This window comes from Pristiophorus japonicus, chromosome 14, assembly GCF_044704955.1.
Source record: "Pristiophorus japonicus isolate sPriJap1 chromosome 14, sPriJap1.hap1, whole genome shotgun sequence".
In the NCBI taxonomy this organism is placed as follows: Eukaryota; Metazoa; Chordata; class Chondrichthyes; family Pristiophoridae; genus Pristiophorus; species Pristiophorus japonicus.
Genome location: NC_091990.1, coordinates 65,342,690 through 65,357,358, shown reverse-complemented (window position 1 = coordinate 65,357,358; position 14,669 = coordinate 65,342,690). Strand labels below are relative to the sequence as shown.

The following is a 14,669-nucleotide window of genomic DNA, read 5'->3' as shown; positions in this document are numbered from 1 at the left end:
TTCTGTGGTAGAGAATTCCAAAGGTTCACCACTCTCTGGGTGAAGAAGTTTCTCCTCATCTCGGTCCTAAATGGCTTACCCCTTATCCTCAGACTGTGACCCCTGGTTCTGGACTTCCCCAACATTGGGAACATTCTTCCTGCATCTAACCTGTCTAAACCCGTCAGAATTTTAAACGTTTCTATGAGGTCCCCTCTCATTCTTCTGAACTCCAGTGAATACAAGCCTAGTTGATCCAGTCTTTCTTGATAGGTCAGTCCCGCCATCCCGGGAATCAGTCTGGTGAATCTTCGCTGCACTCCCTCAATAGCAAGAATGTCCTTCCTCAAGTTAGGAGACCAAAACTGTACACAATACTCCAGGTGTGGCCTCACCAAGGCCCTGTACAACTGTAGCAACACCTCCCTGCCCCTGTATTCAAATCCCCTCGCTATGAAGGCCAACATGCCATTTGCTTTCTTAACCGCCTGCTGTACCTGCATGCTAACCTTCAATGACTGATGTACCATGACACCCAGGTCTCGTTGCACCTTCCCTTTTCCTAATCTGTCACCATTCAGATAATAGTCTGTCTCTCTGTTTTTACCACCAAAGTGGATAACCTCACATTTATCCACATTATACTTCATCTGCCGTGCATTTGCCCACTCACCATGAATTAAAAAAAAAGGAACGGAATAGTTGCTTCAAAAAGATCAATATTAAAAGGTTATGGAGAGTGCAGAGAAAAAGTCACAGGTTTGATGGGCTGAATGGCCTCTGTCTTTGCTGGAATATTCTGAGCATCTGTTCCATGGGACCAATGGGATTAAGTGGACTTTCTCCATTGATTTTAATGACATTAATATTTTCTCTCAAAGACTTTAAACATTCTCCTTTCAAGTGGTCGTTCTGTGCTGGGAACAAGGCCAGGACCCAAGGCTGCTGTGTCGATGAGTGTGTAACAATGGGTAATCGTAGCCTCGGAGCTGTACCCCACCGGTAGGCACAACCCTTCACACCCAGCTGCCCACTTGTCTTAATCTATCCTCTCACGCCGATGACCATCTTCAGTGGGCTATTCAACTGCATTCGGCATCGTGGCCAAAGCTGACTCTGCCCTCACCAACAGCCACATGGACATTCTCTCCAGCAGGTGTTGCTGGAAAGTGATAGGGAACAGGATGCCTGGCTCATCTCCCACCTCCTGCACCCACACAAGCAGGGCCAATGGCAGTGCCCCAACTGGGGATGACAACCCTCCAGGACTGTCCTGGAGTCTCCAGGAAATAAAGATTAAACTCCTGCTGCGAGCAACCCGGGAGAAAAATCAAATTGTGTTTATTTTTCCATTTTATTTGAACACTTTAGTTTACAAAAAGTTATAAAAATATTGGAGTTGGGAAAACTGTTTTTGACAGAGTCAGGAATCATCCAATCAGAGTCTGTTCGCTTTCAAATTGGCCGTGGGAAGGCGGGGCATGGCAAGGATTGATGCATTGAGCGACCAATGGTGGGAGAGTGGGGTCGGGGCTGTGGGAGGTCATGTGATGAAACCTCCTGGAATATGTCCAACCAGAGTTAGCAACCCTAAGCCCCAACTGGCATGGACCAGGGACAGACTCTCGGCCCTCCACAGGGATACCCAGAATACACCGTTAATGGTGCTGGACAGGTTACCGGGGCCTAATCGTAGTGAATAAAACATTGGGCCTACTGCCACAGGCTGGACAAACACCTTTTAAATAATACATTGGCAGGATAAATCATTGCTCAGGTCTACTTTCAAAGGCTGTTCACATGATTCATCCAAAATGAATAATCGAAAAAAAAAATCAGATATTCCAACTCCCCAAAAAAAGGAAATGAGAAAAGTCTTTATTAATTCATCCAGTGAGACGGTCCTTTCGGGTTCTTGGCGTTATAAGGCTCCTGTACCCTCATGATGCAGTCAGATGGTGAGCAACGCCCATTTTTCCCTGATGATCCTTGAAGTCCCGGTGGGCCTGGGACACCTGGCACACCCTGTTGGCCGGCTGGACCTGGTGGGCCAATTTTACCGTATCCCGGGACTCCCGGTGGGCCTGAAAGGGAAAGGCAAGACATTGGACACTGCAAACAATGGGGCCGCCAATCAGTATCTTAAAGCTCCGGCTCAATGGGCCCATTAAATATAAAGGAAAACACCAACCGCTGGAAATCTTAAAGACACAGGGCTCGAGTTGGACGGCGGAGAAGAGGCTCCCCTATGATTGAGGCCCTACCCTCATTTAAATCTGTCAGGCGAGCTGCGGGGGGTCAAACAGGGGTCCCAGTGCAGCTCGCTGGATGGAGGCTTCAAGGACAACCCATGGCGACTGCCAGCGAGGTTATTGGCAAGGAGGAGTCTTGATCGCAGAGGGTGAGGGTCCTGGGCGGCACCGGCCCACATTATTTCTGCGGGTGCTGGAAGCGCACTCCAGCTCCTCCGGGACCCACAAAAATAATTCAACACTTGCCTTCGCCGGGCCTGCTCTCTTCCATCCCCTGTGGAGCTGATTAAAGGCTGCGTGGTGCAAGCACTGACCAGAGCCGACCTAAAATGACGATCAGGGTCCTATTTACATTGTAGGCCTCCAATCTCTGTATTAAAATGGCCTGTTACCTGTATCAGGTGGGTGCTTTAGCCACCTGGCAGGAGGCCCCTTTCGGAAAGGTGCCGGCCGCATCAGCAGTGTTAATGGGGTAGGAAGGCCACTCACACCACTCTGAGGCCCTTCACACCAGGCCAGGCCAGCGCACTTATTAGTTACTATCTTATATCATGCTCCCTAGTTCTGGTCTCACCCTCAAGTGGAAACATCTTTTCTGTGTCCACCCTTTCAAGCCCCTTCATAATATTAAGACCTCTACCTGGTCACCCCTCAGCCTTTTCTTCTCTGGCGAAAAGAGCCTCAGCCTTTGAAACTTTCCTGATAGTTGTATCTTCGCAGTTCTGGTATCATCCTTGTAAAACTTTTTTGCACCTTCTCCAGTGCCTGTATATCCTTTTTATAATATGCAGACCAGTACTGGTATATAGTACTCCAAGTATGGTCCAAGCAAGGTTCTATACAAGTTTAACGTAACTTCTCTGCTTTTGAACTCTATGCCTCTGTAAATGAACCCCAGTGCTTTGTTTGCAATTTTTATAAGAACATAAGAACATAAGAAGTAGGAGCAGGAGTAGGCCATACGGCCCCTCAAGCCTGCTCCGCCATTCAATACGATTATGACTGATCCGATCATGGACTCAGTTCCACTTCCCCGCCTGCTCCCCATAACCCCTTATCCCCTTTTCGTTTAAGAAACTGTCTATTTCTGTCTTAAATTTATTCAATGTCCCAGCTTCCACAGCTCCCTGAGGCAGCGAATTCCACAGATTTACAACCCTCAGAGAAGAAATTTCTCCTCATCTCTGTTTTAAATGGGCGGCCCCTTATTCTAAGATCATGCCCTCTAGTTTTATTCACCCATCAGTGGAAACATCCTCTCTGCATCCACCTTGTCAAACCCCCTCATAATCTTATACGTTTTGATAAGATCACCTCTCATTCTTCTGAACTCCAATGAGTAGAGGCCCAACCTCCTCAACCTTTCCTCATAAGTCAACTAGGAATCAACCTAGTGAACCTTCTCTGAACTGCCTTCAAAGCAAGTAAATTCCTTTCGTAAATATGGAACATAGAAACATAGAAAATAGGTGCAGGAGTAGGCCATTTGGCCCTTCGAGCCTGCACCACCATTCAATAAGATCATGGCTGCTCATTCCTTCAGTACTCCTTTCCTGCTTTCTCTCCATACCCCTTGATCCCCTTAGCCGTAAGGACCATATCTAACTCCCTCTTGAATATATCCAATGAACTGGCATCAACAACTCTCTGCGGTAGGGAATTCCACAGGTTAACAACTCTCTGAGTGAAGTATTTTCTCCTCATCTCAGTCCTAAAAGGCCTACCCCTTATCCTAAGACTGTGTCCCCTGGTTCTGGACTTCCCCAACATCGGGAACATTCCACCCACATCTAACCTGTCCCGTCCCGTCAGAATCTTATATGTTTCTATGAGATCCCCTCTCATCCTTCTAAACTCCAATGTATAAAGGCCCAGTTGATCCAGTCTCTCCTCATATGTCAGTCCTGCCATCCCGGGAATCAGTCTGGTGAACCTTCGCTGCACGCCCTCAATAGCAAGAACGTCCTTCCTCAGACTAGGAGACCAAAACTGAACACAATATTCCAGGTGAGGCCTCACCAAGGCCCTGTACAACTGCAGTAAGACGTCCCCTGCTCCTATACTCAAATCTCCTAGCTATGAAGGCCAACATACCATTTTGCCTTCTTCACTGCCTGCTGTACCTGCATGCCAACTTTCAATGACTGATGAACCATGACATCCAGGCCTCGTTGCACCTCCCCTTTTCCTAATCTGCCGCCATTCAGATAATATTCTGTCTTCGCGTTTTTGCCACCAAAGTGGATAACCTCACATGTATCCACATTATACTGCATCTGCCATGCATTTGCCCACTCACCTAACCTGTCCAAATCACCCTGCAGCCTCCTAGCGTATCCCTCACAGCTCATACCGTCACCCAGTTTAGTGTCATCTGTAAACTTGGAGATATTACACTCAATTCCTTCATCCAAATCATTGATGTATATTGTAAAGAGCTGGGGTTCCAGCACTGAGCCCTGTGGCACACCACTAGTCACTGCCTGCCATTTTGAAAAGGACCCATTTATCCCGACTCTCTGCTTCCTGTCTGCCAACCAGTTCTCTCTCCACGTCAGTATATTACCCCCAATACCATATGCTTTGATTTTGCACACCAATCTCTTATGTGGGACTTTGTCAAAAGCCTTTTGAAAGTCCAAATACACCACATCCACTGGTTCTCCCTTGTCCACTCTACTAGTTACATCTTCAAAAAATTCCAGAAGATTTGTCAAGCATGATTTCCCCTTCATAAATCCATCCTGACTTGGACCAATCCTGTCACTGCTTTCCAAATGCACTGCTATTTCATCCTTAATAATTGATTCCAAAATTTTCCCCACTACTGATGTCAGGCTAACCGATCTATTATTACCCGCTTTCTCTCTCCCACCCTTTTTAAAAAGTGGTGTTACATTAGCTACCCTCCAGTCCATAAGAACTGATCTAGACTCGATAGACTGTTGGAAAATGATCACCAATGCATCCACTATTTCTCGGGCCACTTCCTTAAGTACTCTGGGATGCAGACTATCAGGTCCTGGGGACTTATCGGCCTTCAATCTCATCAATTTCCCCAGCACAATTTCCCGCCTAATAAGGATATCCTTCAGTTCCTCCTTCTCACTACACACTCGGTCCCCTGGTACTTCCAGAAGGCTATTTGTGTCTTCCTTCGTGAAGACAGAACCAAAGTATTTGTTCAATTGGTCTGCCATTTCTTTGTTCCCCATTATAAATTCACCTGAATCCGACTGCACGGGACCTACGTTTGTCTTCATTAATCTTTTTCTCTTTACATATCTATAGAAGCTTTTGCAGTCAGTTTTTATATTCTCGTCAAGCTTCTTCTTGTACTCTATTTTCCCCTCTTAATTAAACCCTTAGTCCTCCTCTGTTGAATTCTAAATTTCTCCCAGTCCTCAGGTTTGTTGCTTTTTCTGGCCAATTTATATGCCTCTTCCTTGGATTTAACACGATCCTTAATTTCCCTTGTTAGCCCCGGTTGAGCCACCTTCCCCATTTTATTTTTACTCCAGACAGGGATGTACGATTGCTGAAGTTCATCCATGTGATCTTTAAATGTTAGTCATTGTCAACCCTTTAAGTATCATTCGCCAGTCTATTCTAGCCAATTCACGCCTCAAACCATCGAAGTTACCTTTCCTTAAGTTCAGGACCTAGTTTCTGAATTAACTGTGTCACTCTCCATCTTAATAAAGAACTCTACCATGTTATTGTCACTCTTCCCCAAGGGGCCTCGCACAACAAGATTGCCAAACAGTTCTCTCTCATTACACATCACCCAGTCTAGGATGGCCAGCTCCCTAGTTGGTTCCTCGACATATTGGTCTAGAAAACCATCCCTAATACACTGCAGGAAATCCTCCTCCACCGCACTGCTACCAGTTTGGTTAGCCCAATCAATATGTAGATTAAAGTCACCCATGATTACTGCTGTACCTTTATTGCACACATCCCTAATTTCTTGTTTGATGCTGTCCCCAACCTTACTACTACTGTTTGGTGGTCTGTACACAACTCCCACTAGCGTTTTCCGCCCGTTGGTATTCCGTAGCTCCACCCATACCGATTCTACATCATCCAAGCTAATGTTCTTTCTTATTATTGCATTAATTTCCTCCATAACCAGAAATCCCACCCTGCCATCTTTTCCTTTCTATCTATCCTTCCTAAATGTTGAATACCCCTGGATGTTGAGTTCCCAGCCTTGGTCACCCTGGAGCCATGTCTCCGTGATGCCAATTGCATCATACCCGTTAACTGCTATCTGCGCAGTTAATTAGTCCACCTTATTCCGAATACTCCTCGCATTGAGGCACAGAGCCTTCAGGCTTGCTTTCTAACACACTTTACCAAAACTGCCGCAGTAATCCAGGTGTGGCCTCACCAATACCCTGTATAACTGTAGCAAGGCTTCCCTGCTTGCTAACTTGCGTGGCTACTTTGAATGATTTGTGGAACTGTGGCCCTGGATCCCCTTTCCCCTCTACCCCATTTAAATTCTTATTTTCCAAGGCGTGTATGACCTCCTTATTCCCCCTAACAAAATGTACCACCTCACACTTAACTGTACGGAAATTAATTTCCTATTTACATGCCACTTCTGCAAGTTTATTACTGTCTTCTTGTATTTTGTCGCAGTCTTCTCAGTATTAACTATGCCCCCCCCCACCCCAATTTAGTGCCATTTGCAAATTTTGAAATTGTACTTCCGATTCCCGAGTCCAAATCATTTATGCCAACGAACCGGAAACTACTGGATGTTGCACAGAAACATTCTGAGCAGAACTCAGGTCCCAAATTTTAAAAATAACGTTCAACATAACAGATGCAGGATCTGGGAGGTGCTGAAGCTCATCACTAATAAAGTTTCAATAATATTAGAGATTCCCAATCTACTGCCCCTACATCTGTTACAGGAATCTCAGAACAGTCATTTGCAAAATATTAACAAACCCAACTACCCGTGGTCAAAATAGACGGATGGTGCTGGGGTCAGACTATCCCCCACCTGAAAACCGCCCTCTCTGACCAACCACAATTTAGTGCATAAACAACTGGCTCATACCTCAATAAATTCTACAATTCACACAATTCATAAATTAAACTACAACCCAACAAGATTTTTTTTTAGCCACTTCTTTATTTCTTATTTTGGGAAGTCCGGCAAAAAGACCACTGGAACTGCGCATGTTCCATTCTGGTCCGCTGGCAGCAGTCGTGTCCTTTATGGAAATGGTGAACAACAATGGTCCCAGCTCTGATCCCTGGGGAACAGCACTTCCCACCTTTCGCCTGTCTGAGTAACTACCTTTAATCCCTACTCTCTGTTTTTGGTTTTGTAGCCAGCTTGCTATCCATTCTGCTACTACCACTAGGCAGTCCTTTGTGACAAGGAAGACTTGCTTCCACTCTAAAAGTGAGTTCTTCGGTGGCTGAATAGTCCAATACGGGAATTACAGTCTCTGTCACAGGTGGGACAGACAGTCGTTGAAGGAAAGGGTGGGTGGGACAGGTTTGCCGCACGCTCCTTCCGCTGCCTGCGCTTGATTTCTGCATGCCCTCGGCGACGAGACTCAAGGTGCTCAGCACCCTGCCGGATGCACTTCTTCCACTTAGGGCGGTCTTTGGCCAGGGACTCCCAGGTGTCGGTGGGGATGTTACATTTTATCAAGGAGGCTTTGAGGTGTCCTTGAAACATTTCCTCTGCCCACCTGGGGCTCGCTTGCTGTGTAGGAGTTCCGAGTAGAGCGGTTACTTTGGGAGTCTTGTGTCAGGCATGCGAACAATGTGGCCCGCCCAACGGAGCTGGTCAAGTGTTGTCAATGCTTATCCTCTGACTCGCCATGCTCTGACCTATGCGGAACCTTACCGAAGGCCTTTTGAAAGTCCAAATACATTACATCTATTACATTACCCTTGTCTACATATTCCCTTACTTCTTCAAAGAATTTAATATGGTTGGTCAAGATAGCTGACAGCGCAGAAGTATGACCTCTACAAGGGTCATTATCATAGCTGCCCTATAGATGCCTGCTTGGAGGTGTGGTATTCATACACTCAGACTCAGCCTCTCTCAATCTCGAGATAAATCTCACTTCTGCTAGTTACCCTGGCCCGATAGTCTGGTTGGAGTCTAGAATTGGGAGGAAGGATGTGAACCAATGTACTCTTCACTCAAAGACCAACCCCAGCAATGAACCAACCTGTTAGTTACTTTCCACAAAAAGCCTTCTGAGCTGATTTGTGTCATCAGATTTCTTTTGCAAAGAAACCCCTCTAAAAACCAAAGGATATGTTGATGGATATGAAACAATGGCCCACATTAGATATTGTACGGCCAACAACGTGAGTTCAGAGTGTAAATGTTCCTCACCAAGAGGCCCAGGTGTACCAGGATCGCCCATATGACCAATGCCATTTTCACCTCGATCTCCCTTAGGACCACTGGGACCTGTTTCAAAAAATATTTCAACAACTTGTTAAGGCCTGAGATATAAAAGATTCCAACAATACTAACAGAGGCAACTATTTCAAGCTCACGGGTTTCAGTAATGATTCAGTTCTTCAATGATTCTCAAAGCAGGTACAGCACAGGGTTAGATACAGAATAAAGCTCCCTCTACACTGTCCCATCAAACACTCCAAGGGCAGGTACAGTACGGCTTAGATACAGAGTAAAGCTCCCTCTACACTGTCCCATCAAACACTCCCAGGGCAGGTACAGCACTGGTTAGATACAGAGTAAAGCTCCCTCTACACTGTCTCATCAAACACTCCCAGGGCAGGTACAGAACATCTCTTTGCTGTAAGTGAAATTTTACTGCACACAAATCGGCTGCTGTTTTTTGTATGTAACTCCCGTAATTATACATTAAAAGTAATTAATTGGCTGTGTAGGACTGCAGATGTGTAAGGTGCTATATGAATGCAAGTTCCTTTAAGAGCCATTTTTGGACCTATCTGAATGGGATTGCCTATTGAGCACCAAGCAGTACCAAATTCTGAGTCATTTATTTGGTTGGTGCACCTTGGCTATTGGGAAAGAGTTGCGATCATGTCAAACACATTTTGATCGGAACCATGGCACCTAGCAGAGATGGGCTCTCATTCCATTTCTCTTCGAGCAGATTTAGAGGTAGGTACCAAATCACCAGAAATGTACATATTTATTTAAATACGGCTTTAACATGACTGACAAAAAGTTATGCGATGATCAGTCAGTTCTCAATCCTTTGATGGGCAGTGGTGTCATTTATTGACCCTCTGTGAGAAGAGTGTCACAGCAGTGCTGTTACTGATCCAGCACGATGTGATCGCACTACTGCAATATATTAACTTTAGCTTTTAAGTGAATTTCTGCTGGAAGGCTGTAAATGTCAGTTTTGTTTCCAGTTAAATTAAAAGTTATCAGCAAGAGGTTTTAGTTTCTTCCAGTTCTGATGAATATTTATCAACGTGAAACGTTAACTCTGTTTCTCTCTCCACAGCTGCTGCCTGACCTGCTGCCAGCTTCATGTTGAAAATCTGTCGTCAGAGCCTCACCTCGGAACCCAACATGGCAACAAGTGAGCTCATGGTTGGCACTGTTGTGAAAGGACTGGGCGTGAGGCCACCCACACAATGGTGTACAGCTAACTAGCTTCTACACAGACACATTGAGTTTAACAGTAATGTACCCGCTAAGTGTGACAAGTTTAAAATGTATTATACCTTTAGGCCCAGGTAAACCAGGGCGTCCATCTCTTCCAATCTGTCCTGGCATTCCAGGCTGGCCTGGTTGCCCAGGATGCCCAGTGGCTCCAACTTTACCAGGGGATCCTGGCCTACCCGGGCTTGTCGAGTCTGATGGAGAGCGTATCCTGGATAGGTAGTAAGCCATTCTTTCTAAAAAACAGAACGCGGGCCATTGAATGAGCTGCAGTGGATTCTCCTGATCACCGTACTTTTGGAACTTCCAGTCGAGACTGGCAATTGATGGGAACACCTTGGAAAACGACAGGGGAAAATGTTGAGATCTGCTCTGTCTCTGCAATTTGAAGGGAGGTTAGTCCACAGGCCTGTATTGAGCACCTCCTCTGGTCAAAGCACACACAGGACACTGGCAATGGAGTACAAGGTAAAGTGGAAAGGAAACATGATGGTCAATACTGTGACCCCAGCTGCACTGCACCAAGACCACAGCTTCTGAGCTGCACCCAACGAAGTACAATCTCGTCCCGTAATGTCGAATCAGCGCCTTAAAATATTTTGGTGGCACTCCTGGCACATAGCACATGACTCGACTTCGGTTGAAGGTTAAAAACAATAACAGTGGCAAAGTAGGACGGTCCTATGAGAGAGATTAGTCTACTCTACAGCATTAAATGGCCGTATTATAATGGGGAGGGGGACGCCCCTAGACTGGGGAGGGGGAAGCCCCTCGACTCTGGAGGGGGAAGCCCCTAGACTGGGGAGAGGGAAGCCCCTAGACTGGGGAGAGTGAAGCCTCTAGACTGGGGAGGGGGAAGCCCCTAGACTGGGGAGAGGGAAGCCCCTAGACTGGGGAGAGGGAAGCCTCTAGACTGGGGAGGGGGAAGCCCCTAGACTGGGGAGAAGGAAGCCTCTAGACTGGGGAGGGGGAAGCCCCTAGACTGGGGAGAGGGAAGCCCCTAGACTGGGGAGAGTGAAGCCCCTAGACTGGGGAGAGTGAAGCCTCTAGACTGAGGAGAGTGAAGTCCCTAGACTGGGGAAAGTGAAGCCTCTAGGCTGGGGAGAGGGAAGCCTCTAGGCTGGGGAGAGGGAAGCCCCTAGACTGGGGAGAGGGAAGCCTCTAGACTGGGGAGGGGGAAGCCCCTAGACTGGGGAGAAGGAAGCCTCTAGACTGGGGAGGGGGAAGCCCCTAGACTGGGGAGAGGGAAGCCTCTAGACTGGGGAAGGGGAAGCCCCTAGACTGGGGAGAGGGAAGCCCCTAGACTGGGGAGAGGGAAGTCCCTAGACTGGGGAGGGGGAAGCCCCTAGACTGGGGAGAGGGAAACCCCTAGACTTGGGAGAGGGAAACCCCTAGACTTGGGAGAGGGAAACCCCTAGACTTGGGAGAGGGAAGCCCCTAGACTGGGGAGAGGGAAGCCCCTAGACTGGGGAGAGTGAAGTCCCTAGACTGGGGAGGGGGAAACCCCTAGACTGGGGAGAGGGAAGCCTCTAGACTGGGGAGGGGGAAGCCCCTAGGCTGGGGAGAGGGAAGCCCCTAGACTGAGGAGAAGGAAGCCTCTAGACTGGGGAGGGGGAAACCCCTAGACTGGGGAGAGGGAAGCCCCTAGACTGGGGAGAGTGAAGTCCCTAGACTGGGGAGAGTGAAGTCTCTAGACTGGGGAGAGTGAAGTCTCTAGACTGGGAAGAGGGAAGCCTAGACTGGGGAGAGGGAAACCCCTAGACTGGGGAGAGGGAAGCCCCTAGACTGGGGAGGGGGAAGCCCCTAGACTGGGGAGGGGGAAGCCCCTAGACTGGGGAGGGTCAAGCCTAGACTGGGGAGAGGGAAACCCCTAGACTGGGGAGAGGGAAACCCCTAGACTGGGGAGGGGGAAGCCCCTAGACTGGGGAGGGTCAAGCCTAGACTGGGGAGAGGGAAACCCCTAAGACTGGGGAGAGGGAAACCCCTAGGCTGGGGAGGGTCAAGCCTAGACTGGGAAGAGGGAAGCCCCTAGACTTGGGAGAGGGAAGCCCCTAGACTGGGGAGAGGAAAGGCCCTAGACTGGAGAGGGGGAAGCCTCTAGACTGGGCAGAGGGAAACCCCTAGACTGGGGAGGGTCAAGCCTAGACTGGGGAGAGGGAAACCCCTAGACTGGAGAGAGGGAAGGCCCTAGACTGGGGAGAGTGAAGCTATTCAGCAACATTTTGCCTGTGATAGAGGTCCCCCTTCTGTCAGTAATACAATAAGATTATTTATGGGCTACGCCTCTCTTGTGGCTAAGAGAGTGAGTGAACGACTGGTGCCCAGGCACCAGCTGCTACCAGCGCCAGCCGCCCGCCAGCTTGTAGTACATGCGTGAGCGAAGCCCAGAGTTGGTCACCCTCTCCTGCAGAGGTCGAGGGGAGGGGAAGAGTACCTGGCTCCTCAGAGCAGTGGGGCCGAGATCAGGAACTCAGGGATTAGGATGAACTGGGTGTGTGTCGCTCCAGCCCCGGGAAATCAGTTCCCAAACACTTGGGTTTGTATTTGGTAAAGAGGCAGGGAGTTAACTTCCTGAGCCGAGAATGTAGAACTCTAACTACTGGCGTGTGAACAGAAGGAGATAAAGGAACATGAATAAAATGGTTCGCTCACCGTCAAAGATTTTCGTAACTTCCTGTCTTATTAACCTCTTGATCTCATCGAAATGAATAGGTTCAGCCTGTTGGAAGGAATCAGACTATCGCGTTAGCTTCAGAAAATGTCACTTGAGTGATTGGAGTGCCCCAGTTAAAGGGGCATTTCCTTTATGGAAACTGACGAGGGAAGCTTGTAAGCCGTGTAACGGAATCATTAACCCCTTTAGAAAGAACAGGTTTATAGCTTCACCACACAACACACACAGGACACTTACCCTTAGGCAACACTTTGTGCCTGCTGGCATATGAACCCAGTGATAAGGTGCTTCAAGATGATCCATGTCAGTACGGTATGTGATTAACAAAAAACATTATGAAGGCACTGCCCTTTTAAATATCTTCAAATGACAGACTTCACTGAATCTCATCACCTTGGCCCACCTAATTACAGAACTCTCAAGAACAAGAAAAACAATAAAGGTGCTGCACTATCTCTATTATCGGGCTTTATTATCGGTTCCTGGTTAGCCTCCTGAATCTGATCAGCTCGGTGTCTGAGATGAATGAGTTTTCCTCTCCAGGCCAGCTTTCAAAGAACCACCATTCTGGTCTCCATATAATACAAAGGATATAGAGGCACTGGAGAGGATGCAAAAAAGATTTGCATAGATAATACCAGAACTGAGGGGTTATACCTGGGGCTCTTTTCTCCAGAAAACTGAGGGGTGACCTAATCGAGGTCTTTAAAATGATGAATGGGTTTGATGGGTTAAACGTAGATAAGATGTTTCCACTTGTGGGGAGTCCAGAATTAGGAGCCATAGATACAAGAAAGTCACCAATAAAGCAATAAGGAATTCATGAAAAACGTTTTTACCCAGTGAGCGGTTAGACTGTGGAATTTGTTACCCTATAGAATGGTGGCGGTGAATAGCATCGATGCATTTAAGGGGAAGCTACATCAAGATATGATGGGAATATGAGAATATGCTGATAGAGTTGGATGAGATGGGATGAGAGGAGGCTCGAGTGGAGCCTAAACACTGGCATGGACCAGTTAGGCCGAATGGCTTGTTTCTGTGCCATACATTCAATGCAATTCCTCCCCAGACCCAGCTGGCTGACTGCTGATCTGTCTTTCTGTCCTTCTGACACTGTGTTCTCAGCAAGTGGGACAGATTTTTCCCCGACACCTTCCTTGATCAGTGATTCTGCAGTAGTCCTGTCAATAAAACTAACCATCTCTCCCTCCCCATCCCACCACCACACAGCCTTGGGTAGGGGTTTAAGGAAAACACTTCCTGCTTTTCTCAAAGAGTTGGGACCAACCTGGTTTAATGGGCCTGGGAGACACCCGACTCTCACTGTATCTGTTTCAAAATATGCTGTAAGCTGCGACATTCCACAAACTGGCTTGTCCGGCTTTAATACACATCTTCACTGCTTGGAGCCTCCAAATTCACTTTGGGCTCGATTTTAACCCTGAGCGGGTTGAAGACAGCCAGGGGATGGGGCCAGTGCAAAATGCACTCGTTGGCCTAAGTTTCAGGTCCAGAGTATTTTGACTCCTGGGCCTCATTTAAATGCCGCGTGTCATGTTCCCGCCCATTCCTGGCCGGAAGACGACAGAGCGGCTGCCAGCAAGGGAATATTGGGTGACCCTTTGGCTGCCCATCGGCTTACAAGTGGTTGGGAGGGGGTTTTGGAAGGGGCTGTTGGGAGGAAAACCTGCTCCTCCTGGCCCCACAAAGGAAGGTTTTTCACAGAGCTGGATGGCCTCTTTGTCCTTCCTACGAGCTGCCCACCTGATGGTGAAGCCTATTGACGTCATAGGACCCCAAATAGCTCTGTGTCTGCTGGGCACCTCATTCTCAGCAAGGAGTGTTTAAATTACCACACCGAACTTTGTTTTGAAAGACAACAGTTAAACAGAACTCATTCACAAATCCAATCCGCAAAGAAAAAAAAAATTAAAAATCCCAATCTTGGAAAAACCCATACACAGAAAAACTTTGCGAACGCAAAAGTTCTGTTAAAATGGTGAACCAGTTGTTTCAAGTACATCAGCAGTGGCGAAAGGAAAATGTGAATAAAGCATCACTTGCCTCTGAAAAGGGTCTTACTATTCGTGAAATGTGCACATGG

The 14,669-nt window shown here is 47.6% G+C and overlaps 1 protein-coding gene across 15 annotated transcripts in view; it reads right to left on the bottom strand.

Annotated features, from left to right (window-relative positions):
• Window positions 1-1,296: 1,296 nt before the first annotated feature.
• The window catches only part of col16a1 (collagen, type XVI, alpha 1), a 618,256-nt gene continuing 604,883 nt past the window's right edge, over window positions 1,297-14,669 (bottom strand). For all 15 annotated transcript variants that reach the window (XM_070899262.1, XM_070899261.1, XM_070899260.1 and 12 more), the window contains 4 exons: window positions 12,541-12,607; window positions 9,951-10,124; window positions 8,614-8,691; window positions 1,297-2,063 (listed from right to left, as the gene is read on the bottom strand). In XM_070899262.1, the coding sequence (XP_070755363.1) occupies window positions 1,861-2,063; window positions 8,614-8,691; window positions 9,951-10,124; window positions 12,541-12,607 (522 nt within the window). In that variant the 3' untranslated portion in view covers window positions 1,297-1,860. The remainder of the gene's footprint in view (window positions 2,064-8,613; window positions 8,692-9,950; window positions 10,125-12,540; window positions 12,608-14,669) is intronic.